This window comes from Corylus avellana, chromosome 11, assembly GCF_965113065.1.
Source record: "Corylus avellana chromosome 11, dhCorAvel1.hap1.2, whole genome shotgun sequence".
NCBI classification, from domain to species: Eukaryota; Viridiplantae; Streptophyta; class Magnoliopsida; order Fagales; family Betulaceae; genus Corylus; species Corylus avellana.
In genome coordinates this window covers 17,184,499-17,209,355 of record NC_142500.1, presented here as the reverse complement: position 1 = coordinate 17,209,355, position 24,857 = coordinate 17,184,499, and the positions used below count along the sequence as shown (strand labels likewise).

At 35.5% G+C, this 24,857-nt stretch overlaps 4 protein-coding genes across 4 annotated transcripts; all 4 read left to right on the top strand.

Annotated features, from left to right (window-relative positions):
* The first annotated feature begins 429 nt into the window (after positions 1 to 429).
* Positions 430 to 3,383, top strand: LOC132165710 (Haloacid dehalogenase-like hydrolase (HAD) superfamily protein). Its single transcript, XM_059576378.2, has 11 exons — positions 430 to 833; positions 913 to 1,006; positions 1,252 to 1,296; positions 1,407 to 1,457; positions 1,700 to 1,774; positions 1,872 to 1,905; positions 2,226 to 2,281; positions 2,359 to 2,418; positions 2,773 to 2,832; positions 2,950 to 2,996; positions 3,086 to 3,383. Exons 1-11 carry the CDS (start codon positions 472 to 474, stop codon positions 3,132 to 3,134), a joined length of 933 nt encoding a protein of 310 aa, XP_059432361.2. The 5' UTR covers positions 430 to 471; the 3' UTR covers positions 3,135 to 3,383.
* A 379-nt stretch (positions 3,384 to 3,762) lies between these two features.
* On the top strand, positions 3,763 to 6,596 carry LOC132165679 (linamarin synthase 1). The gene is made up of 2 exons (XM_059576340.2): positions 3,763 to 4,984; positions 5,423 to 6,596. The coding sequence occupies exons 1-2, from the start codon at positions 4,477 to 4,479 to the stop codon at positions 6,343 to 6,345; spliced, it is 1,431 nt and encodes a 476-aa protein (XP_059432323.2). The 5' UTR covers positions 3,763 to 4,476; the 3' UTR covers positions 6,346 to 6,596.
* Positions 6,597 to 15,240: 8,644 nt separating this feature from the next.
* On the top strand, positions 15,241 to 18,168 carry LOC132165753 (linamarin synthase 2-like). Its single transcript, XM_088511691.1, has 2 exons — positions 15,241 to 15,895; positions 17,060 to 18,168. Exons 1-2 carry the CDS (start codon positions 15,385 to 15,387, stop codon positions 17,995 to 17,997), a joined length of 1,449 nt encoding a protein of 482 aa, XP_088367817.1. The 5' UTR covers positions 15,241 to 15,384; the 3' UTR covers positions 17,998 to 18,168.
* Positions 18,169 to 20,338: 2,170 nt separating this feature from the next.
* LOC132165876 (linamarin synthase 2-like) lies at positions 20,339 to 24,165 on the top strand. The gene is made up of 2 exons (XM_088511669.1): positions 20,339 to 20,883; positions 22,977 to 24,165. The coding sequence occupies exons 1-2, from the start codon at positions 20,373 to 20,375 to the stop codon at positions 23,909 to 23,911; spliced, it is 1,446 nt and encodes a 481-aa protein (XP_088367795.1). The 5' UTR covers positions 20,339 to 20,372; the 3' UTR covers positions 23,912 to 24,165.
* The last annotated feature ends 692 nt before the right edge of the window (positions 24,166 to 24,857 follow it).

Here is a 24,857-nt window from a genome sequence, read left to right as displayed (position 1 = left end):
CAAAACAAAAACCATTTGAACTTTTTTTTTTCTTCGAATTTTTACTCAATGGATTAATCAAAAAGGCAAATTAACTCTTACCGTTACATTTTTTCTTAAATGTTTAACACCTGTCAGTCTCAATTAAACGCACCGTTTTACTACGTCAAAATATTAATTTTTTATTAATTTAATTTAAAAATTAAATTAAAAAAAAAAATATGAAAGGGTGTCTAGAAAGCCGCCTTGAGGGATTAGGGGTTGCCACAAGCCACCCCATATTTGTCATTATGAATGACAAATACAATTAATAGGAAAATTAGATATGTGTGTTTTTAGAGGTACCAATACCATGATTTTTTGATGTGTTTTTAACTGTATTTTCTTTCTTTGGCGTATAAAAAAGAGAGCAATCCATACTAAAAGGTTCATAACGGTCGTTAAATCCGTTAAAACAACTGGCAGAGCCGAAAGCCACACAGCCAATCGGCCATGGCGTGCACGATAAGGCTCTCTTTTACCCCAAACTTTCTTGCTCCTCCTCCTAACCCTCTCCGCCGCGTCACCGCTCTTCGCTTCCGAACTGTCCGAAAAAGACCCTTCGCCTCCGAGAAACCGGTTTCGGTTTCGGTTTCGGCCTCGGCCTTCTCTTCTTCGAAAGGTCTCGAAGTTCTGGTATTCGACTGCGACGGCGTGATCCTGGAGTCCGAGCACTTGCACCGCCAGGCCTACAACGACGCTTTCGCTCACTTCAATGTCCACTGCGCTTCGTCATCACAGCCTCTCAATTGGGGCTCAGACTTCTACGACGTGCTCCAGAATCGAATCGGAGGCGGCAAGCCCAAAATGCGATGGTTCTCCCAACTTTTTCTTATTTGTTATTGTTCTTGTTGATTCTTTTTGTTGATTGGTTGGGGTTCGGGGATTATGAAGGTACTTTGGGGAGCACGGGTGGCCGTCGTCGACGATATTCGACAAGCCGCCGGAGGCCGATGAGGACCGAGCCAAGTTGATCGATACTCTTCAGGTTTTGTCTTTTTTTTTTTTTTACTTGGTTTCATTTTGTTTTAAATTGTTCTATTTCGTGTTTGGATGCTGAGAAAATGTGAGGTAATCACTAATAATTCACTAATAAGTTACTATTATTAGTGATTTACAAACACATGCTGTAAATAAGTTACTATTATTCCTTAAATACTAGTGTTTTTTTCCCCCCATTGTATAGACTTTTATTTAAATTTAGACTTGTAATTGATCTTTGTGGTCTTGTAGGATTGGAAGACTGAAAGGTACAAAGAAATAATCAAATCTGGAACTGTAAGAAGAACTTGATATTTCTTCTACTCCAGTTTTTCTGTTGTTTTTGTATTTATTATCAATTAAGTTGATGGGCAACTAGAAATAGAGACTGATACCATTTTCATCAGGTGGAACCTAGACCTGGGGTTTTGAGATTGATGGATGAGGCCAAGGCTGCTGTAAGATAAAATTTACTGTTAAAATACAATTATATTGTCATGGTATATCAAACAAACTCACTTATTGCGCATGCAATATGTTGATTGATAATGGGTTCTTTGATCATCTGTTCGCATTTTAAGCATATAGGTTTAATTGCTTTTGCATTTGCTTCATCTTTAATATTTGTGGCATTTGTCTCTTAGGATTGTGTATATGTGCTAAGCTGATGGTGATACCTTTTTTCTGTTCATTGTTGTAGGGTAAAAAATTAGCTGTTTGCTCTGCAGCAACTAAAAGTTCGGTTATACTCTGTCTTGAAAACCTTATAGGAATTGTAAGTTGTTTTTTTGGACTATCTTTATTATAGCATATACTTTTCTGTTCTTCTGCAACAAATATTCATTTATTTGTTTTTGTTTTCCTTGTCTTAGGAGCGCTTTCAAAGTCTTGATTGCTTCCTTGCCGGTATGTTGACCACTTTTGAAATGGGATATTCTACATTTTTCACCCATATTATGTCTGAGAGTCTTGTGGTCTATCTGCATTTGCATCTCCATTCTGTTTGTTCAAGCCTAGTTGCAAACCACGCCATTTTCCTGCCATATCAATTTGGTCATAGTTCTAATCCATTTACATAGATTCAGTAATATTGAAGTTGTTGCTCTTGGCACCCATTCCAAGTTGTTTACTTTTCTTTTCAAATTATAAAGTATTCACATGTGTGTGTATTATATTTTGTAACTCTGACACTCAAATCTATTACTGTTCTGTCTTTTGGCTTGCAGGTGATGATGTGAAGGAAAAGAAGCCTGATCCTTCAATTTATCTGACAGCTTCCAAGGTATTTTTTAACCATTTATGCTTCCTATTTCTTGAAATATATCATGATTAAAACTTCAAAAATTATATACCTTGCAGAGGCTAGGCGCATCACCAAGAGATTGTTTGGTAGTGGAGGACAGTGTTATTGGATTACAGGTAGATCTTGTGATTTGTAATTGTAATAATCAAGAAATAGGAAGCATTTGTGATTTGTAATTGATATATTTCAAGAAATAGGAAGCATAAATGGTACCTGCTGAAAAAATGAGGGGCTCTAAGTTGAAGCATCTTACTCAAATGTTTAAGCAAATTTGGAGAGAATCAATGTGTATATATACCCATAACCAAACACACAACTAATAGATATTGTCAAAATCTTAGATAACAGTGAATTATATTATATAAAATAGTTTGGATTCTTATGTTAATGAGGGTTATTTATTCTATCAGTTCACTGCTATATCATTAATCTCTATCCATTATAATCCTTGAAGTAAACTAAATTTGCAGGCAGCAACAAAAGCAGGGATGCCATGTGTGATTACCTACACATCTTCAACAGCTGAGCAGGTCAAGCTTTTCCCTCTTTAGTTCTTAAGCAAAGAAAATTACTTACATGATACATGGCATATGCTTGCTCAATGAGATAACTGATTTTTTATTTTTTATTTTTTTTATTTGATGTAGGATTTTAAAGATGCAATAGCCATCTATCCTGATTTAAGTAAAGTAAGGTATGGTAGCCATTTCCCTTATATATGATTGAAACTGTCTGTTGTTGTTTCTTCTGACTGCTCACATAGGTTTCCCACCATCTATGTAGATTGAAAGACTTGGAGTTATTGCTTCAAAAGGTTGTCCCTGCCAGTTAGAAAACGCATCAAATTTTTCTAAACTGCCAGTAGAGCCTGTGTAGTTTTTTGGTAGAATTTTGGCTGTGATTGAAATTACCCAATTGTCTGTGGCATTTGTCTTCATGTTAAAAAATCACCCTTTTGATTTACCAGCCTCTTGAAAAAAAAATGGTCCTTACAATCGAGTATATCTTCCATGTGGATTTTAGAAACTTTTGAACTATTTTGCAGCAATTTGCTTCTCCGATATTGATTTGCTTTGGTTCATTTGGTTGCCAAAATTTTAATGCACCCTCCCTTTTCTTTTTCGTTCTGTTTGTTTGTAGGCGGCATCCGCCATTTTTCATTCTGTTTCCTAAAACATTAACAAAAGACTTTTTTCATAAAAAAAAATTTAGGTAAAAGTCTACATGCCCCCCTCAAACTACCATCTAATTGACAATATCCCCCAAGCTTTTAATTGTGACAATGTCCCCCCCAAACTACCAAAACATTATCAATGTCCACCCCAATGATGAAACTACCCTTAGTAAAATAAAAACAAAAAATACTAATACTTATAGAAAAAACCTAAAACTAAAAATAAAAAAAATAAAAAAAATTCAAGGGGTGGCCTAATTTAAAAAAAAAAAAAATTTAATTAAAATTTTCGCTTTTTAAAAAAATGAATTACTTTTTTCAAATTTATAGTGGTATTTTTGTCTTATTGACATTGATAATGTTTTGGTAGTTTGAGAGGACATTGTCACAATTGAAAGTTTGAAATGACATTGTTAATTGGGTGGTAGTTTGAGGAGTATGTGGACTTTACCCAAAAATAGAGAAATTATTTTATCTTTATATCAGGTTAAAACACTTTTTCAACCCAAAAACACCTTTTAGAAAACGGTTACCAAACACCACCGTATTCATCTTTGACGTGAAAATGCCTGCTATTTATTTATTTATTTGCTGCAACTGACAAAGGCGAAGCAGCAATAATTCAAAACATGAAAGCCGCCAGGCACAAATGGGATAAGAAAATTGACAGTCGGTAAGGTAATTTCACCAACCAACCGTCGTTTTCTGGCTTTCATAGAAATTATGGAGCTGTGAAAAAAACAAAAACAAGAAGGGACACATTGATTGACTTTAACAACTGATTAACAAAGTAATAGTAGATCATTTTGTTCACTCTTTATAGAAAGTGGTGGGGGAAACGCAACCTCAATTATTCAAACTCCCTGTGCCTATCTAACGTACGGCTAATGTTGAACCATGTTTTCTATAAAATGGCACAAAGCTAAAAAAGAAAGCAAGCAATCACAAGGCCTTCAATTTTGACTCATGATGTCCATCTTATAGCTTAATTTGGTAAATCATGGGTTCAGTTGAAGCCAGAAAACCCCATGCAGTATGTCTTCCATTCCCAGCACAAGGGCATGTGACCCCCATGATGAGATTAGCCAAGCTCCTACACTCAAGGGGCTTCCACATAACCTTTGTCAATACCGAGTTCAACCACATGCGACTGATCCGGTCCAAAGGACCCGACAACATAAAGGGGCTGCCGGATTTCCAGTTTGAAACTATACCAGACGGGTTGCCGCCGTCCGACCGTGATGCAACCCAAGATGTCCCTTCCCTATTTTATTCCACAAGGAAGAATTGTTTGGCCCCGTTTAAAGAGCTTGTGCTTAAGCTTAACTCATCATCTGAAGTTCCTCCAATCACTTGCATAGTTTCGGATGGGATTACGGGTTTTGGAAGAAAAGTTGGAAAAGAATTAGGCATCCGGGAGGTTCAATTTTGGACTGCTTCTGCTTGTGGCTTCATGGCATATCTCAACTTCAGTGAATTCATCAAAAGAGGCATCGTTCCATTCAAAGGTATCTAATTGGGCTGTTTATTTTTTATTTTTATTTTTATTTTTAATAGTATACCATGTTATTAATTAACTATCTGAATAATTTATGTAAATCAAAAAATACATTTAATAATTTATAAAAAAAAAAAGATTTTTATATGAATATTTCACGTAACTAGTTTTTCCTTTCCTTCCAAAAGTGGAAAGATGTGTCAAACTGTGCTTTTAATAAACTATATTTTGATAACTAAACGATATCGATAGCAGTCCTTGTAACCCCACAACTACTGCTAATGATAGAAGTGAAACTGTGAAAGCATATTTTGATGACCAAAGTATATCTTGTAAGGATTCGTTTGACTGTTAATTCCATTCTCTGTTGCTGATGAGAATTGAGACACAAATTAGCATGAATTCGACAACATTTCCTAGACATAATTTTTTCTACCATGTGTCACAGACGAAAGCTTCAGAGATGACGGCACACTTGACACACCAATCGACTGGATCCCGGGCATGAAAAACATCAGAATCAAGGACATCCCTAGTTTTGTTAGAACCACCGATATTAACGAAATCATGTTTGATTTTCTGGGATCAGAATCACAAAATTGTTTGAATTCTTCTGCGATCATCTTCCACACATTTGATGAGTTTGAATATGAAGTACTAGAGGAAATTTCAGCCATGTTCCCTCACATTTACAATATAGGTCCGCTTCCCTTACTAGGCCGGCATGTGCCTAATAGCCAACTCAAGTCCTTAAGTTCAAGCTTATGGAAAGAAGATTCCAAATGTCTCCAATGGCTTGATAAATGGGAATCCAAATCTGTTGTGTATGTAAACTATGGCAGCATTACCGTGATGACAGAACAACATTTGAAAGAGTTTGCATGGGGGCTTGCAAATAGCAAGCACTCATTTTTGTGGATAGTTAGGCCGGATGTGGTAATGGGAGATTCAGCAATTTTGCCTCCAGAATTTTTCGAGGAGATTAAGGATAGAGGATTGCTAGTGAGTTGGTGCCCCCAAGAGCAAGTGCTAGCTCACCCATCAATAGGGGTTTTCCTAACCCATTGTGGGTGGAACTCTACGTTAGAAAGCATATGTGCTGGTGTGCCTATTATTTGCTGGCCATTTTTCGCTGAGCAACAAACGAATTGTCGGTATGCTTATACTAGCTGGGGGATTGGCATGGAGGTCAACCATGATGTTAAACGTGATGAGATTGAAGCACTTGTTAAAGAAATGATGGAAGGAGATAAAGGAAAGGCAATGAGGCAAAAGGCACAAGAATGGAAAATGAAAGCAGTGGAAGCTACTGATATTGGAGGTTCATCTTACACAAGCTTTGAAAGGTTGATTAAGGAGGCTCTGATCTGATGCAGAATACCTACAGAAGTACAGAGTTCTTAATTATCTACAGCCATATTATATTTATTGCCTTTTATTTTTCAAGTGAAGGTCGTGCAAGCTTAGAGTCCAAGTTACACGAAATTGAACCAAGAGCAAGGAGGGTTGTATTGCATGACGAGTCCATCTGCAAGAGGGCTTGTATTTCGAAGGATTCTTATATATCAAGACATTGTTATTTTCGTAATTCTTTTAGTAATTCTAGACTTTTTTTTTTTTTTTTTTTTTTTTTTAAGAGGAAATCATTCCAATCTTATTAATTGATGAAGGATCACGAGCATAAAGCTCTTACATCACAGAGCAAAAGCTCTTAGAAAATTATAGCTGAAGCTACGAGGTTACAAGTCATAGATACATACATAACAGTCTGACATTCAAGACCTATCTATGACATCAATATCCGCTAACCCATGACTAATTTTCAGTTGTAACAACATATCTGTTCTAGATAGACTCAACTCAATGCATAGGTAGCTCATATTCCTCGGCCCTGAGAGAAAAAAATCCAATGTCGAAACTCATCCTCCTTACCCCGAAAGCCAGGAAACTATTCACATCCACAACCCAAGAGTCTGGATAATCCTTATTCAAACAAGTTACAAAGAAACTGCAAAAAATAAATTAAAATACAAAAAAATCACAAAACCAACAAACAGCAGCATCAGTGGAGTCGAAGCAACAACCGTGAGGGTGGAGCACGGGCATGAGAGTCAAGCTCCCACGTTAGCGTGTGTAGGCCACGTACTGGCGCATGGTGTCAGTGTTGCGATGAGGAGGGCAGCAACAGGTGGCGGAGAGGCTGGAGAAGGTGAGGGAGAGACGCATCATTGGCCTGGCAAGCTCAAAAGGAACAGAAAAAAAGGAAAAGGCGACGACCAGATGAAGCGGCGAGTCGACAAGGTGGAGGGGGTGGTGTGGCCGCAGCTAAAACCGATGATGGGGACTAAAAACAGGAGACAAAACAGAAAAACAAGTGCATAAAAGCAAAAGAAGGAGGGGTGGGGGGGAAAGGGGAGAGGAAAAACTAGAGAGAGGTCAGAGGTTCTCTCTCTCTCTCTCTCTCTCTCCATATATATATATATCCTTTAGGTAATAGTTTTCTTTTATCCTTATTTTACTAGAAGCATATATAGATTTACATTGCCGGACATGAAAAGATTCACTGTTGAGTTCCATCATATCAAATGAAAACAAAACTAATATTGTATATCATTTCCTTCAACCTAATGGTGATATATATGATATAGGAAGAACAATGTTTTGCATGTTTTCATCTTTTGTTCATATTTTGTCCATCTCTCATTCACCATTGAAGCTGTTGGTTTATAAAAAAGATGGAAAAAAAATAAATGTGTAACACTTTTCAAGTTTTCATATAAGAAAATAGTTTTACCTTACCATTATACAACTTATGAGGACGTAGAAGAAGTTATTTTGGGTGCGAAAATAGCACCAATCAAAATAAGAAGGAAACACAAGTAAGAATAGGAGAAAATAAGGCAAAAAAAAAAAAACAAAAACAAAACAAAAAAAGAAAACATTCTTGCGTGTCATACGTACTCTAATTGGATGATATTTATCAAAAATTAAATGCAATTTCCCCATTATTTGGCAATGACACTTTCAATATCACTTTCTGAAGGGCATCCACCTCGATGGCTCGATTAATTGCATGCGCTGGTACAAGTTTTAGGTAATGACACTAAATTCACATCCAACATAACCAATTTTCCAATGTAGTTGGATGTCATCGATCTCCCAGTCCACAATTAACTGTCACATAAGAAGAACAAACTCTATGATTCTAATTAACCAAAAAAATTAGGTTTGGACACGTTCAAAAATCACCCTCCAAAATATAAAAGCTCTTTTATTGGATGCAAATGAACTAGTTAATTAGTTCGCTTAAGAAGCAGAGGTCAAATTAGCGAACACCTCATACCTACATGTTTCTCTTAGGTCAAGGTAAAGATAATTATAATTTCTTATAATTATGAGAAGTGGCACATACGTACTGAAAGTACAGTAAATGTGATCACCTAAATATGCCAAGGACACATGTATTGTCTTGCCCAAATAATATATATATATATATATATATATATATATATATATATAAAGTGTCGGTGAAAGATAATTATGGAACCTAAATGTTAGTGCCCATTTAATGGCTACTGTTGAAGCACCTTTTCTATAAAATAGTACAAAGCTAAAGGAAGCTATCACAACTCACAAGGACCCGAAATCTGATCATTCCATCGTTGTAGAGCTTTAATTTGGTAAAGATGGGCTCAGTTGAAGCCAAAAAACTGTCCCGTACTCTCCCTCAATGGGTGGATGATATATTCTTTTCTAACTCACTCTTAAGTAATATTAGGATTAGAATTATGATGCACATGGGGTTTCAATTTAAAATAATTTGGTTGAATATGATCAATTTTACCACAATAATGACAAGTGAGAACAAACCTTTGAGAATGTGTTACTTGAATACGTAATGGGGATAGAATTCAGGTTCTGAGGGAACTTAAACCTTTTAGATTTTAAGGAAACCTAAAACCCTTTTCTGTGATTAATTTTATAATTTCTTTTTATTAAAATATCAACCTTTAAAACATTACAACGACTTATACTTTGAGTAGAACTTCTACACTCACACTCACTTTGAGATAAGCCCATAGAATGATAACTAATGCAATATTGACTCTAAAATAAATAACTAGATAATTGAAATACAAATAGACGCATGCTTATCTCTAATATAAAAATACTGATAAAAAAACCAATCTAAATTAATTTTAAATAAAATCTAATTCATATTAAATATAAGTCATGATACTTCCGTAACATTCCTTTCCCCTTTCCAATATTGAGATGTAGCCGATGACGTGGCCATGAAGTACGAGATATAAGTAAGATGAAGATAAACAGCACGCTGGCAATTTTTTTTTTTTTTTTTATTAAAATATAAAATTTTTTTTGTTTTGCCTGGGATGCTGTGAATCACGGCCAGATATAAGCCAAGGACTTGGAGCATTGAAAGTAACCATGACGTGACTCACTCAAGCACCTTTGATAAAAATCAAAACCATTTTTCACTTTTTTTTTTTATTTTTTTAATTAAGAAAAACAAAAAAAAAAAAAAAAACAAAAAATTCAATTTTGGTATTGTCTTCTCTTCTGCTCCTTTTTTCTTCTCATTTATCAACATTTTACATTTTGCATTTTTTCCGTCTTTGGCCTTTCATCCTCTTCCTAGGTATTCGTTCAGAAAGTGGAAATGCTACTTTGTCACCAAGTTTCCAGATCTGCACCATTCGATTCTTTTCGACGGTTCTGTATGGGTTGGAGACGGTGGTTGCTCTATGGGTCACGAGGTAGAGCTTCTGTAGCGAGTAGGGTTGATGAATTTTCTTGGTGAGAGATGGGTTTGTTGGGTAGTGGGTTGTTGATCTGTAGACGGCTTTGTGTTGGGACTCTTGGTTGTTCGGTGTGGCGGGTCTCTGGGTCTTGGTCGGCTGTTTCTGTGGGCTGCACTGTGAATTTTCTCTAGTTGACGATTGGTTTGTTGGATATGAGCGTGCTGGAGATATCAGTTTGATAAGGTTGTTGACGTCTTTGGTTGGCTGAGAATCCAGTGGTGGTGTGGGATACGGTGGTAGCACCATTTGTAGCTGCTTTGAAAAATGGAACTCATCATTGTTATCAGCTGAACCAGCGTCGAATTTTGCAATCAATGCATAAAATTTAGCATTAGTTTCTTGAATCCTCTCATTATTTTCTTGAATCTTCTTAGTCAAGCCTTCATACATAGTTATAAGGTTTCCAAGTTGCTGCTCAAGTCAATCCAGCCTTGGATTCGCCATTGACAAGATTGCGGTTCTGATACCAAATGTTACGTGAATACGTAACAGGGATAGAGTTTAGGTTTTAAGGGAACCTACTTCTTAGATTCTAAGGGAACGTAGACCTTTTAGATTTTGAGGAAACCTAAAACTCTTTTTCAAATACAAGATTTGTGATTAATTTTATGATTTTTTTTTAATTAAAATATCATCATTTAAATAGGAACATTACAACGTCTTATACTTGGACTAGAACTACTACACTCACTTGGAGATAAACCCGTAGAACGATAACTAATGCAATACTGATTCTAAAATAAATAATTAGATAATTGAAATACAAATAGACGCATATTTATTTATAATCTGAAAATACTGATAAAAAAAAAACTAATATAAATTAATCTTAAATGAAATCTAATTCATATTAATTAAATATAAGTCTACTTTATCACTATGTTACTTCCATAACATAATGTTGTCTTTTATGAGGAGGGATATAATTAGACTTTGATCTAGGTAAACACGACTCTATATTTCATTTTTCTTTCTTAGGAGCAACCAAGTTTTTCTAAAGTCTTTGGGATTTAAACTGAAAACAGTTTGATCTAATGTGACCAATAATCCCACAATGGTGGCATGTAAGAACAAACTTAGCTTGAATTTGTTTCTTAGAAGAAATCTTGGATTTGGGCTTCACAAAATTATTCAAATAATAAGTTTTACCCTTATCTAAACTGACTATATTAGCCTTAACTTCTTTAACATTCATAGGCTTAATAAACAAGGTATTTCTTTTAGATTCAGAAGCATGTGAAGTAGAGGCACCTACCTTATCAACAATTATACTATGCTTGTTATCAATACAGAAAAAACTTTTCAGATTATCACTAGATAATTTTTGTGAGAGTTCTTTAGAATCTTTCACATTATTCTCAATTAATATATTTTTTTCAATAAGCATAGAAATCTTAGAATTTAAAGAACTAATCAAGGCATGCGATTCAAACAATTTGGTCATCAATGATTCTTTTTCCTGTTCTACATCTTTAAAATTTTTACAAATCTGTTTGTATCTGTAGGACAGTTGACTATACTCATTAGAGAGGATCTTGTAGAACTTGTTAAGATCATAAAAACCAAAAGAGTCAATGATAAGGGAGTGAGATGTATTCATAGTAAAAAAGGAGGCAAGGATCTCACTCAGGAATTTAAGCCAAATAGAGTGAACCCGCTTTGATACCAATTGAAAAATAATAAATAGACTCCAAGCACACCTAGAGGGGGTGAATTGGTGTTTATCACAAATAATGCAGAATTAAAAATAAGAGGCAACAATCAATCAATCACCAAAATATGTAAAGCAGTAAATCATGAAGACACTTATATTTTGGTGACAAAGATGAAATGTTTTAGAAATCGTTCTAAAAGTAAAACTTCTCCGAGGCAACCAAACCTAGGAAATCACTATAAGAAAATTATTCAGAGATTACAGGCACATGGACACTTACAACTCTTTGCAAGATATTGGTTTTATAAGATCGACAAGCCTTCAACTCGTCTTCTTGCACACAATCTTCTTCATGTGATTTTCATTTATCGGACCCTGCCGATAGACTTCTCAACCGTAGATTTATCAAATGAATAACTCAAATTTTAAGAGATCCAATTGAACACTTACAACATAAAATCTCTGTTAACACAGTCTCTCACGAATTCTAAGGTAGAAATTTGTACATCTCTCTCTATAAAGATATATTTATAATAGCCCCTTAAACCCCAGACCCAGCACACAGTTTACAATCGACTAAAACTGAAACAGGTACGTGGCGTCCAGACGGAGACAATGGCCGTCTAGATGGAGCAAGTTTTACACGAGAAAACTTGTTCTATGTCACGACTGTCCGGAAGAAGACAAGGGCCTTCCAGACGGAGCTAGGGTAATGTAGGGTAAACATCGCAAACGTTGATTCTTTGGTGCGGCATGTTTGGACGGCTTGCAGATGAGATTGCAGACAAGGATCTCGGATTTTCTTGTTCATCTATCTCGTCCGGGCGGCCTTCAGACGAAGTTGCAGACAAGGCTCTTGGAAGAACATATTTCTTCGAGCGTCCGGACGGCCTTGCTTCCTGTCCAGACGGCGCTTGCATGAAGATGAATCTTGGCACTTTTTATCACAAAATTTAGCCAACAAAAATACTTAAGAGAGACAATAGAGCCGAGGAAACAACACTTTTAGTGTGACTAGCTAGAAAGTTAACGTGGCCTAAATATGAGAGGAACTAATATACGCAAATTTGTGTACATTTAGTACAGATCTGTCGTGATCTATCTAATCAGATTGGGATAAAAGGAAAAAACATAACAAATTTCTAAAATTTGCAGCACAAATCTGTCGTGATCCATCTGATCAGACATGGCTCAGACGCAATATTAACAACTTTCTGTTATTTTATTGACAACAGTACCCCCATTGAAGAAGAAGATTGAATAGTAAAAGCAAAAGGGAAAGAGAAAACGAAACGAGTTAATGTTGACCAAATACGCTCAGTTATTGAATATTCGTTATATTCAAAGGAGCAGCCATTTTACAGAGTATATTTGAAGGAGTGGGAGGATTGGTAGCTCTTATTTGGATTTGAAGAAAAAAAGAAGCTGAAAACCTAACAACAACTCTGAAGTATAAATCAAAAGAGATTGAGCATCAGCCTTTATATAGCATCTGATTCTAGGTTGGTAGCTACTGTAGTGGTTGAAGATAAAAGTTTTATCATTTCCAAATTTTCAATAAGAAAATCCGAAGAAATCAAATAGGAACTTAACAAACTTCCGAAAATTGCAGAACAGATCTCTTGTGATGTGTCGGTTCAGATATGACTCCAACGCAAAATCGGTAAATTCGTAGAAACTTCCATACTCTTTCTTGGACGACAAACTAGTGTCGACAAACCATCTTCAATTCTTCAACCTGCTTGCAGTAGAAAAAGGTGCTTCTTCCCATACCTCTAAAATCTACGATGAGAAGCAACTCCGCAGAACATGTTTTTTTTTTTTTTTTATTTTTTATTTTTTATTTTTTATTTTTAATTTTCATTTTTAGATTTAAATTTTAAAATTAAATTAATAAAAAAATTAATATTTTAAAATGAGGTGAAACACACCGTTTCAATGAGACTAACGATTGTTAACCATTTTTTTAAAAAAAATTTAACAGTAAGGATTTTATAGACATTTCGATTGAATCGGGAAGTAAAAATTCGAAAAAAAAAAAAAAAAAAAAAAAGCTTAGGAACTTTTTAGTTTTGGTAGGTTGACTTAGGGACTTATAATATATTTACCATAAATTAAATATTACTCTATCTTGCTATCAAGTCTTTAATCCTCAATTTTATTATATTAATTCAAGAAAGAAAATGTGAAGTAGGGCTCATTAATAATAAAAAGATATCATCATAAATTGATTTTTCTTAACTTTGAACTTTAAAGCATTAACCAAGGCTACAACCTTATCTATGATAAATTTCACAGAAAACAAAGACGGTGGTGTTATTTATTTTCCCTCGGTACCTACCATGTGAGACATGAAAATATTTCTTTGTTTTTTTCTCTTCTTATGCAAGAAATGAATGATTCACATGTACTACTGAGTTCTATCATATCTCTTATGATGATATGCCAAAAAAAAAAAAAAAAAAAAAATGAAAAAGAAAAAACTAATGTATATCATTTCCTTCAAACTAATGGTGATAAATGGGAAAGCAATTTTACCTTACCATTATACAACTTATGAGGACGTGGAAGAAGTTATTTTGGGTGTGAAAATAGCACCAATCAAAATATAAGATGGAAACACACGTAAGAAGAGGAGAAAATATGGGGGGAAACAAAAGAGAGAAGACATGGGTGCATATCATACTCTACTTGAATCCAAAGGCTTGGCTCAAGTAAATTTGAAACGCAACTTGGAACAGTTTTCTAGAATTGTTCAAAGTATACTTTCAACTGTCCCGTTCGAATGGCTAAAAGCTTAGTTTGAACAAAGAGAACAAAATATATTCTTTTTTTTTTTCACAGCAAAACATAAAAACATTTAGTCTAAAGAATTTTGAATTACATTGAAGCGTTTTGAACATCGAATTAACCAACCTAAGAAATAACATATCCTTTATGTGTTTTTCCCATTCTACATAGCAGAGAAGAGAAAAAACAAACCAGATAATGGAATTGAGGAAATGATCGTTAACTTTGGTATGTAGGAATATACCTGGGAATGGATTAGCTATTCCGTTATTTGGTTGCTCACTCTTCATAATGTCCATCTAATGGCTAATATTGAAGGTTTTTTTTTTTTTTTATTATTTTTTTTTAAAATTACAAGGCTGGGTATGCCCCATTCAAAAATTGACTATATATATATATAGTCAGAACCATCGAGTAACATTTATGCTAGTACCTATTCACGAGAATTGTCACTACACAATTGAAATAGATATATATGACCTTATAAACTATAAAGGGGTTGAATTTGCTTCTAATACTAAACAAGTAACAAAGGAAATGCCAAGTTTTTATGTGGAATAAAAACAAAAGCCTGCCATGATATCTTTCTATACTTTATAATAACAAATTATATATATCGGAAACACGATCTTTTCTAGTTTAAATAAATCGGAGACATGAGGAGTCAATTCTTTAGATTTAAGAGTATTATTGTCATTATATATATATTTGAAAAAAAATACTAATTTACAGTATAGGACCCACTCCTGTCATGTTCAAATTAATTGAAAAGAATCTAAAGTCATATCGAGCGAGGAGCCTCTTGCAAAACGACGGATGATTCTCCAGCTTTATGGAAGCTTTGAAGCACTATTTCCACAAAATAATACAAAGCTAAAGGATAAAAGGAAGCTATCATAAATATGAGAGGTAATCATGTATTGTCTTGTCAAATAATTACAAAACGACGGATGATTCTGCAGCTTTATGGAGGCTTTGAAGCACTATTTCCACAAAATAATACAAAGCTAAAGGATAAAAGGAAGCTATCATATGGCCTTGAAATTCGGCTTTTGCAACTTTCTTTTGTTTTTCTAGGTAAGCTTTGATCAGAAGCCTTTGAAATTTGATTCCATCGTTGTATGGAGGTTTAATTTGGTAAAGATGGATTCAGAAGTTGAGGCCAAAAAACCCCATGCAGTATGTGTCCCATACCCATCCCAAGGGCATGTCACCCCCATGATGGGATTAGCAAAGCTCCTACACTCAAGGGGTTTTCATATTACCTTTGTCAACACCGAGTTCAACCACATGCGGCTAATTCGCTCCAGAGGAGCCGACTACATAAAGGGGCTGCCCAATTTCCGGTTTGAAACTATACCTGACGGGTTGCCGCCGTCCGACTGTGATGCAACCCAGGATGTTGTAGCCCTATGTGAGGCCACACGAAAGAATTGTTTGGCTCCGTTTAAAGAGCTTGTGCTTAAGCTTAACTCATTGTCTGAAGTGCCTCCGGTTAGTTGGATAATATCGGATGGGATTATGGGTTTTGGAAGAAAAGCTGGAAAAGAATTAGGCATCCCGGAGGCTCAATTTTGGACTGCTTCAGCTTGTGGCTTGATGGGATATCTAAGCTTCAGTGAACTCATTCAAAGAGGCATTATTCCCTTCAAAGGTATAATCTACTTTGGGCTATTTTTGTTCACTAAATTTTGCTTAGTACCTTGATGTAGTTTGGGTGCAGTGGGTCGCAAAATTTACCACCTTAAGCAGGGACGGAGTCAGAAAATTTTACGGGAGTGGCCAACCAAAATTTTTTTTTTCTGTTTTTTAGAATTCTTTTATTAAAAAAAATTATTTTGATTGTTTTTTATGAACTAAAGACTACTGTAAGGACAAAAAAAAAGTGAGCATTTAAAAGTAAGGGCCCAAAAATGAATATTTGAAAGTAAAGACTAAAAATAAAAAAACTTAATGGGTATGGCCCAAAAAAATTAAGAATAAAGCCAAAAGTTTTTATTGGATTTGGCCAAAAAATCTAAAAATAGGGCCAAATTTTTTTTTGAGGGGGGCCGAATGACTAAAATTAAAACAATACTTTATTTATTATTATTTTTTTACTTATAATTTTTTTTTTCCTTATTTTGGGGGGGACCATGGCCTACCCCAGCCCCCCCCTCCCTCCGTCTTTGACCTTAAGAATAACAATTCTTCGACAAATCAAGAAAACTATATGATTTGTAAGGAAAATAGAAGGAAACAACGCAATCTTAGAGGGTTTCTTAAGAATCACATTGCTTTTACTAAAGAGAAATGTTATACACATTCTCACTTATGTACTCCTAAGTGCACTCACTGATGTGGCAGTAAAATCACCATTAAATTTTAGATGAACCATTTTTAGCTTTTGGATTCGATAGTGATTTTTATTGTTAGCAGAGTTCGTTGGTCATTGTTCATTATCATTGATTTTCTGTACGAGCCAAACTGTAAACTCAATAAAAAATATTTTACATTGAAACAAAGAGAGCTTAAAGCATAACTAAAAGCATGTTATGATGACTAAACGATAGCAGTTCTTGTAGCCCCACAACTAGTTATGTTACTGCTAATTATTATCTTCCATTCTCTGTTGCTGATGAAGGTGAGAGATATAACCCTATTCTGAAAATTATCGTCCTGGATTACAAAAATTAGAAATATGAGAATGTGCAATGTTATTTATGTTGTTATCATGAGTAGCCATGCATGCAATTTTGTCATATATCAACATGATGATTTCAGTTTGCAAAAATTGACAATATTCCCTAAAGGTAATCTTATCTACCACGTGTCACAGACGAAAGCTTCAAAGATGACGGCACACTTGACACACCAATCAATTGGATCCCGGGCATGAAAAACATCCGGCTTAAAGACCTCCCTAGCTTCATTAGAACTACTGATACTAATGAAACCTTGTTCGATTTTCTGGGATCAGAAGCACGAAATTGCTTGAATTCTTATGCGATCGTCTTCCACACATTTGATGAGCTTGAATATGAAGTACTAGAAGTGATTTCAGCCATGTTCCCTCGCATTTACAATATAGGTCCACTTCCCTTATTAAGTCGGCATGTGCCTGATAGCCAATTCAAGTCCTTAAGTTCAAGCTTGTGGAAAGAAGACTCGAAATGTCTCCAATGGCTTGATAAATGGGAACCCAAATCTGTTGTTTACGTAAACTATGGAAGCATTACTGTGATGACCGAACAACATTTGAAAGAGTTTGCGTGGGGGCTTGCAAATAGCAAGCACCCATTTTTGTGGATAGTTAGGCCAGACGTGGTATTGGGTGATTCGGCAATTTTGTCTCAAGATTTTTTTGAGGAGACTAAGGATAGGGGATTGCTAGTAAGTTGGTGCCCCCAAGTGCAAGTGCTAGCACACCCATCAATAGGGGTTTTCCTAACACATTGTGGATGGAACTCTATATTGGAAAGCATATGTGGTGGTGTGCCGGTTATTTGCTGGCCATTTTTCGCTGAGCAACAAACGAATTGTCGGTATGCTTGTACCACCTGGGGAATCGGCATAGAGGTCAACCATGATGTAAAACGTGATGAGATTGAAGCACTTGTGAAAGAAGTTATAGAAGGGGACAAAGGGAAGGCGATGAGGAAGAAGACACTAGAATGGAAAAAGAAAGCAGTAGAAGCTACTGATATTGGAGGTTCATCTTACCAGAGTTTTGAAAGGTTAATTAAGGATGCTCTCCATAGTCCATATATGGTATAACTAGTTTAAGTGCATGTAGCTATCTTGGTCACAGCAATTAATATCTATGACCATGTTCTATCTTCCATTTATGCATAATTAGTAGTTATTATTTTTGAGATTTAATTCTGTTGTGTAATTCTTAGATGATGATCAAATTATATTTCTTTCCAGTGTTTTCAAGTAGTTATCTACTTACCGATCTTTCGAATTCATTGCAAGAATAATTCATGGTCTATACTTTGGTGGTGAGGTCGTCGAATATGTGAAACCATTTAAATTAAATAATACTACTCTATGAGAACTCACGCATATGTCAAGGCGGAGCTAAGGAGGGTCGAGAGGGGATTTTTTTTTACCCACCCTCGCTGTCGACATTACCACCAGGGCTGGCCGCCGTCTATATTTCTCATTGAGCTGCAGGTTTTCTAAGAGAAGCACCATCGATCCATGTTGCCGAGTTACAGTGTTTTTTTCTTGTGTTTTTTTTTTCCTCTGTGAACTAACGTACTTCCTGATCATGTTCATGAATTTCTCATTTTCTCTCTTTGTGGAGCCTAAAAGGGGTTATGACCGTCTGGAAACGTTTTAACCTTACCAAAATCTTCAAAGCAGGGAACACAGACAGAGGTATGATCCTCAAAATACTCTTCAACTCCGCCCGATTCCGGATTCCTTGTGTTGTTCCTCAAAATATTCTTCAACTCCACCCGATTTCCTGCAGGGTTAAACAACAGGACAAAAAGTAGTCAGTTGAGTATAACACGACCATCAATAATGGGGAGGAATAGGTCCGTCAATAAAAAAAGAGAAAAGGAAAGCACAAAACAGTATCCAGCTAGCAAAGGAAAGAAGCAAACACAATCTCGTCCTTATTACATCAAAGTTATGTGACCTTGTCCCCAAAAAAATAGACAATAATGGTCGTTCTTTCTTTTCCTGCCAGAAGAGAGCAAAGCCATGTGAAAATCTGTTGTTTGTAAATGATTCTCTGATGACTAAACGATAGCAGTTGTCCTTCAAACATTTCCACCACAGAAGTCTGATGGATGGAGCAGTGGAAATGACAGAATCTCTGCTGGATCACCGACTCACCCATAAATTGGGACATGCAATTTTGTCAAATATCAAGTCTAAAATGCAATTTGAGAAGAAATGATGGATAGATCCAGCAATAGCGGGAGAATTGTTGAAGGATTTTTTTGTTAATCGGTCTAAATTTTGCCATATGTTCCATTCAAAAAATATAATAAAATATTATATATACATTTCAAAAAATAAATATAAAATTAATTTAATAAGTCACCAGCATTTTCCCTCAAAGGGGATGGTCGGCCACCCCAGCCCAGCCATGGGGGTGGCTTTTGGCCACATCCTAGGGCCAAACCCAAAAACAAATTTTTTTGGGTTTTGCTCTAAGGGTGGCCGAACCACCCCTTGAGGCCCTAGGAGTGGCTTAGGCTACACCCCAAGGGCCGGTTGGGGGTGGCCAGCGCCATCCCCATGGCCCTAGGGGGTGGTTTGGCTAACCCCTACGGCCAAACCCAAAAACAAATTTTTTTGGGTTTGGCACTAGAGGGTGGCCGAACTACCCCCTGGAACCACCCCCAAGGGCCGGTTGAGGATGGCCGGCGCCACCCCCTAAGGCCAAACCCAAAAACAGTTTTTTTGGGGTTTGGCCCTAAGGGTGGCCGAACCACCTCCTGGGGCCCTAGGGGTGGCTTCGGCAACCCCCTAGGTTCATGGGATGGCACCGGCCACCCCGAACCGGCCCTTGGGGGTGGCTTCGGCCACCCCCTGAAGTCTCCCCCATGGCTGGACTGAGGTGGCCGGCCACCCCTTATGGAAGAAAATAGAGTTGCCAGCCACCCTATATTATTAAATTAATCTTTTAATTTTTAATTATTTAATTTTATATTTATTTTTAAAAATATATATAATATTTTATTATATTTTTTTAATAGAATACGTGGCGAGATTTAGACCGTTGAATGAAATCCAACGGTTTAGAATAACAAAAAAAAAAATCCTTTAGCAATTTCCGAATAGCTGGGATCCTGATCCAGAAATGATAGGAGAGAATTGAGAGAGAGAGAGAGAGATATTCAAAATTTCGTTTCCTTAAATCATTACAAAGAGACCAACCAACGACCCATGTTGGTATATATGTATATAGTAAGATAGTGATTATATGAGAGGGACATTTCATTGTCTTGCCAAATGCCAACTCAGTAACAGTTCACTTTTTTATAGAAAGATATTTACACAACCTCATTAATTACAGTGCCCATCGAACATAAGGCTAATATTGAAGCAATTTTTTTCTATAAAATAGTACAAAGCTAAAGGAAGGAAGCTATCACAAGCCCTTGAGATTTGGTTCCATTGTAGAAATCATGGGTTCAGTTGAAGCCAAAAAACCCCATGCAGTGTGTCTTCCATTCCCAGCACAAGGGCATGTCACCCCCATGATGAGATTAGCAAAGCTCCTACACTCAAGGGGTTTCCACATAACCTTTGTCAATACCGAGTTCAACCACATGCGACTAATCCGGTCCAAAGGACCCGACTACATAAAGGGGCTACCGGATTTCCGGTTTGAAACTATACCGGATGGGTTGCCGCCGTCCGACCGTGATGCAACACAAGATGTCCCTGCCCTATGTGATTCTACAAGAAAGAATTGTTTGGCCCCGTTTAAAGAGCTTGTGATTAAGCTTAACTCATTGTCTAATCAAGTGCCTCGAGTCACTTGTATTATTTCGGATGTGGTTATGGGTTTTGGTCGTGAAGCTGGAAAACAGCTAGGCATCCCGGAGGTTCAATTTTGGCCTGCTTCAGCTTGTGGCTTCATGGCATGCTTGAATTTCGATGAACTCATCAAAAGAGGCATTATTCCATTCAAAGGTACGTACGTGATTGGGCTATTTTTGTTTGCTAAAGCTTGTGTGCTACTTAATTTGATGCAATGTGGGTGTAATGGATCTCAGAATTAACAATAACGAGAATCATAATTCCTTACAAATTGAGAAAACTCAATTATTTGTAGGAAAAGTAGAGAAAAAACCAAATTTTGGGGAGTTATTTTTATTTATTTATTAAAAACAGATGGAAACACGTCATAACCTGAAAGTTAAGCCATCCTTATTTAGTTTGTAAAGAGAAAATAGTAGTAAACCCTACTAAAAAGAAGAAATAAAAATGATCAGCCGCGATCTCGTTCGAAAGGATTAATTCTTGATCGAATGAGAATGTGATGAAACACTATAGATACTGTATAGTGTCCAAACATAAAATTACCATTAATTCTTGTTCAAACATAAAATTTTGTTTATTTAAATGTAAGTCAAGCCCAAATTCTGCACTTTTACTGTAATGTAATATTATTTTTTAAAAAATTTAAGTTAGTGAAAAAATAGTAAATTTAATTATTTATAGGGTTAAATACTTAAAAACCCAATAGGATTAAGATTCTTTATTTTTTGCTCTCTAGGGTTTGATTTGTATCATATGAGGTACCTATGATTTTCATAAAGACGAAAATGGTACCTCCGTTAAAATTCCATCTAAAACTTAACGAAACGCCACGTCAGCACCAATCAAACGTCGACACATGTTATGTAATTAATTTTTTATTTTAAAAAAATAAAAAATATATATATATATATTTTTTCTAAAAAAAAAAAAAATTGTGGGTGGCCGTTGCCACCTTGATAACTAAACAATAATTACATCAACATGAACATTTGATTGGAAATGTTCAATATAATAAGTATATGAACATTTCTCATACTTAATTATTACATCAAAATTATGTCCCCCTAAAATAGACAATACTAGTCGTTGTTCTTCCCCTGTCAGAAGAGAGGAAAGTCCTGTCAAAAATATGATAATTTGATAAGTACTAAACAATAACAGTGCCATTTGTCTTGTAACGATTTGTATAATTGTTGATTTTATCATATCCGGTTCCATTCTCTGTTAATTGCTTATGATATGTTATGGTACCGAGACTGAAAGAGAAACCAAATAATAGTGGACACGTTAAGGTTTTTTCAAATTAGACGAAACTTTTAAAATTATTAATATATGAAAATTTAATACTGATTATTTTAAATTCAGTAAAAATTTTAAAATTTATATCACATTCACTACAAAAATTTTATTTTATTATAACGGACTGTTAGTGACTTGTCATTGGTAATGTGTCTGATGGGTTAAAAAATTGGTCATAACTATTGGAGATTTAGTAACGTGTCAATTTCTGACACGTTACACACTTTGGTAACGACACGTTACTACAAGTAATGTAACGTGCTAAAATATGACACGTTAACAATTTGTGACGTGTCATATTTTCACACATTACCACATATGTAGTAACATGTTAAATTGACACATCACCAAAGGGTAATGTGTCAATATAACACGTTATCACAAGGTAACGTGTCGGTATGACACATTACAAAATCTTTGGTAACGTGTCAATTTGACACGTCACAAAAGTAGTAACGTGTCAACTATGATACGTCAACACTTTGGTGACGTGTCAAATTAAACACGTTACCACAAGGGTAACGTGTTAAATGTTAACACGTTACCACGTCACTAATATTACAGTTTTTTTGTAGTAATTTAAGAGAGTTTTAATCTTCCTTATAACATTACTCTAGCGACACATAACAATAATATAGTAATTTCAGCTAAAATAAAAAATAAGAGAATCAAGAATTCGAAACTAGAGAGATGAGAATAAGCATTGTTGTTTATGTTGTGGATTTCAAAAGCTTTTCTCCTAGAGCGATGATAATTAATGATATTCACAAGTTAAATTTATGTTTAAAATTGATTTGAAAAAGTGTTCAATATTGCAAGATAATGGGACATGCATGTAATTTTGTCATATATCAACATAATTTCAGTTTGTAAAAATTGCAATATTATTGAGCTTGAGTTGGACAACATTCTCCAAGTATAATTTTATCTACCAAGTGCTACAGATGAAAGCTTCAAAGTTGACGGCACACTTGACACACTGATCGATTGGATCCCAAGCTTAAAAAACATGAGGCTGAAGGACTTCCCTAGCCTTATTAGAACTACTGATACTAATGAAATCATATTCGATTTTACGAGATCAGAAATACAAAATTGCTTGAATTCTTCTGCCATCATCTTCAACACATTTGATGGGTTTGAAAATGAAGTATTAGAAGCAATTTCAGCCATCTTCCCTCGCATTTACAATATAGGTCCCCTTCCCTTACTAGGCCGGCATGTGCCTGATAGCCAACTCAAGTCCTTAAGTTCAAGCTTATGGAAAGAAGACTTCAAATGTCTCCAATGGCTTGATAAAAGAGAACCCAAATCTGTTGTGTATGTAAACTATGGTAGCATTACTGTAATGACTGAACAACATTTGAAAGAGTTTGCATGGGGGCTTGCAAATTGCAAGCACCCATTTTTGTGGATAGTTAGGCCGGACGTGGTATTGGGAGATTCAGCAAATTTGCCTGAAGATTTTTTGGAAGAGACTAAGGAGAGTGGATTGCTAGTGAGTTGGTGCCCACAAGAACAAGTGTTAGCACACCCATCAATAGGGGTTTTCGTAACACATTGTGGATGGAACTCTACATTGGAAAGCATATGTTTTGGTGTGCCTGTTATTTGCTGGCCATTTTTTGCTGAGCAACAAACGAATTGTCGGTATGCTTGTACCACCTGGGGGATTGGGACGGAGGTCAACCAAGATGTAAAACGTGATGAGATTGAAGCACTTGTTAAAGAAGTGATGGAAGGGGATAAGGGGGAGGAAATGAGGCAAAAGGCACTTGAATGGAAAAAGAAAGCAGTGACAGCTACTGATATTGGAGGTTCATCTTATAAGAGTTTTGAAAGATTAATTGAGGAGGCTTTCCATGGTCCATATATATAGCAACTGGATAGCATAACTCTGTTAAGCATAGGTACCATGGTTAGTTGGTTACCGCTATATCTATGACATGTTCTATCTTCCATGCATAACTTGTAGTAATTATTTTTAAGACTTAATTCTATTGTGTAATTCTTAGATGATCATCAAATTATATTACTTTCAAGTAATTATTAGACGATTTTCCAGTAGTATTAGATTACTTAATGGAATGACTCAAAACAAATGGGATATTGAACGTATATAACTGTAAGAATGGAAAATTGTTGATCATGGCTTTAGCCAGCGGGTGCTATATTGAATGGATAGCATATGTGATTAGCAAAAATCACTAACCACATATATGGATGTGGTTATTAACAGCATTTGCATACTTTTTTTTTATCTATATTTATATATATGTGCGTACGTGTGATTAAAGAAATTGTTGGTTTGATGTCCAGATTTTTGAGTTATGGGACAAAATATGTGATGTTTTTTTGGGCGAGGATAAAGAATAAATATGCTCCCAGCAAAGAAACATTTCAGCTCTTGGTCAATGCATTCTAATTAGATTGTAGACAAGATGGAAAATACTGTCTAGAATCTAATTAGAGACCCAAAGGAGGCTTAAAAAATACTAAAATAAGCCCAAAATGTCCATTACTTAATATGTCCATTATGGTTAATAACCAAAATAAACGAGCAAATAATGATTTGTACGTAATCGTATGATGCAAATGCAGATGCAATTACGTAAAATTGATAACCACATAATGCGAATACGGATATAGTTATTGGCTATAACCGTATCTACATGTACAACCTTAATGTCAAGAATGTTAAAACAACTCAAACAATGGTGTGTTATTAAAAGAACAAAATACAGAAGCCCACGACATAAATGCAATTTGAGGGAAAAATGATAAGAGATAATTGAGAGATAGATTCAAATTTTTTCTTAAATTAT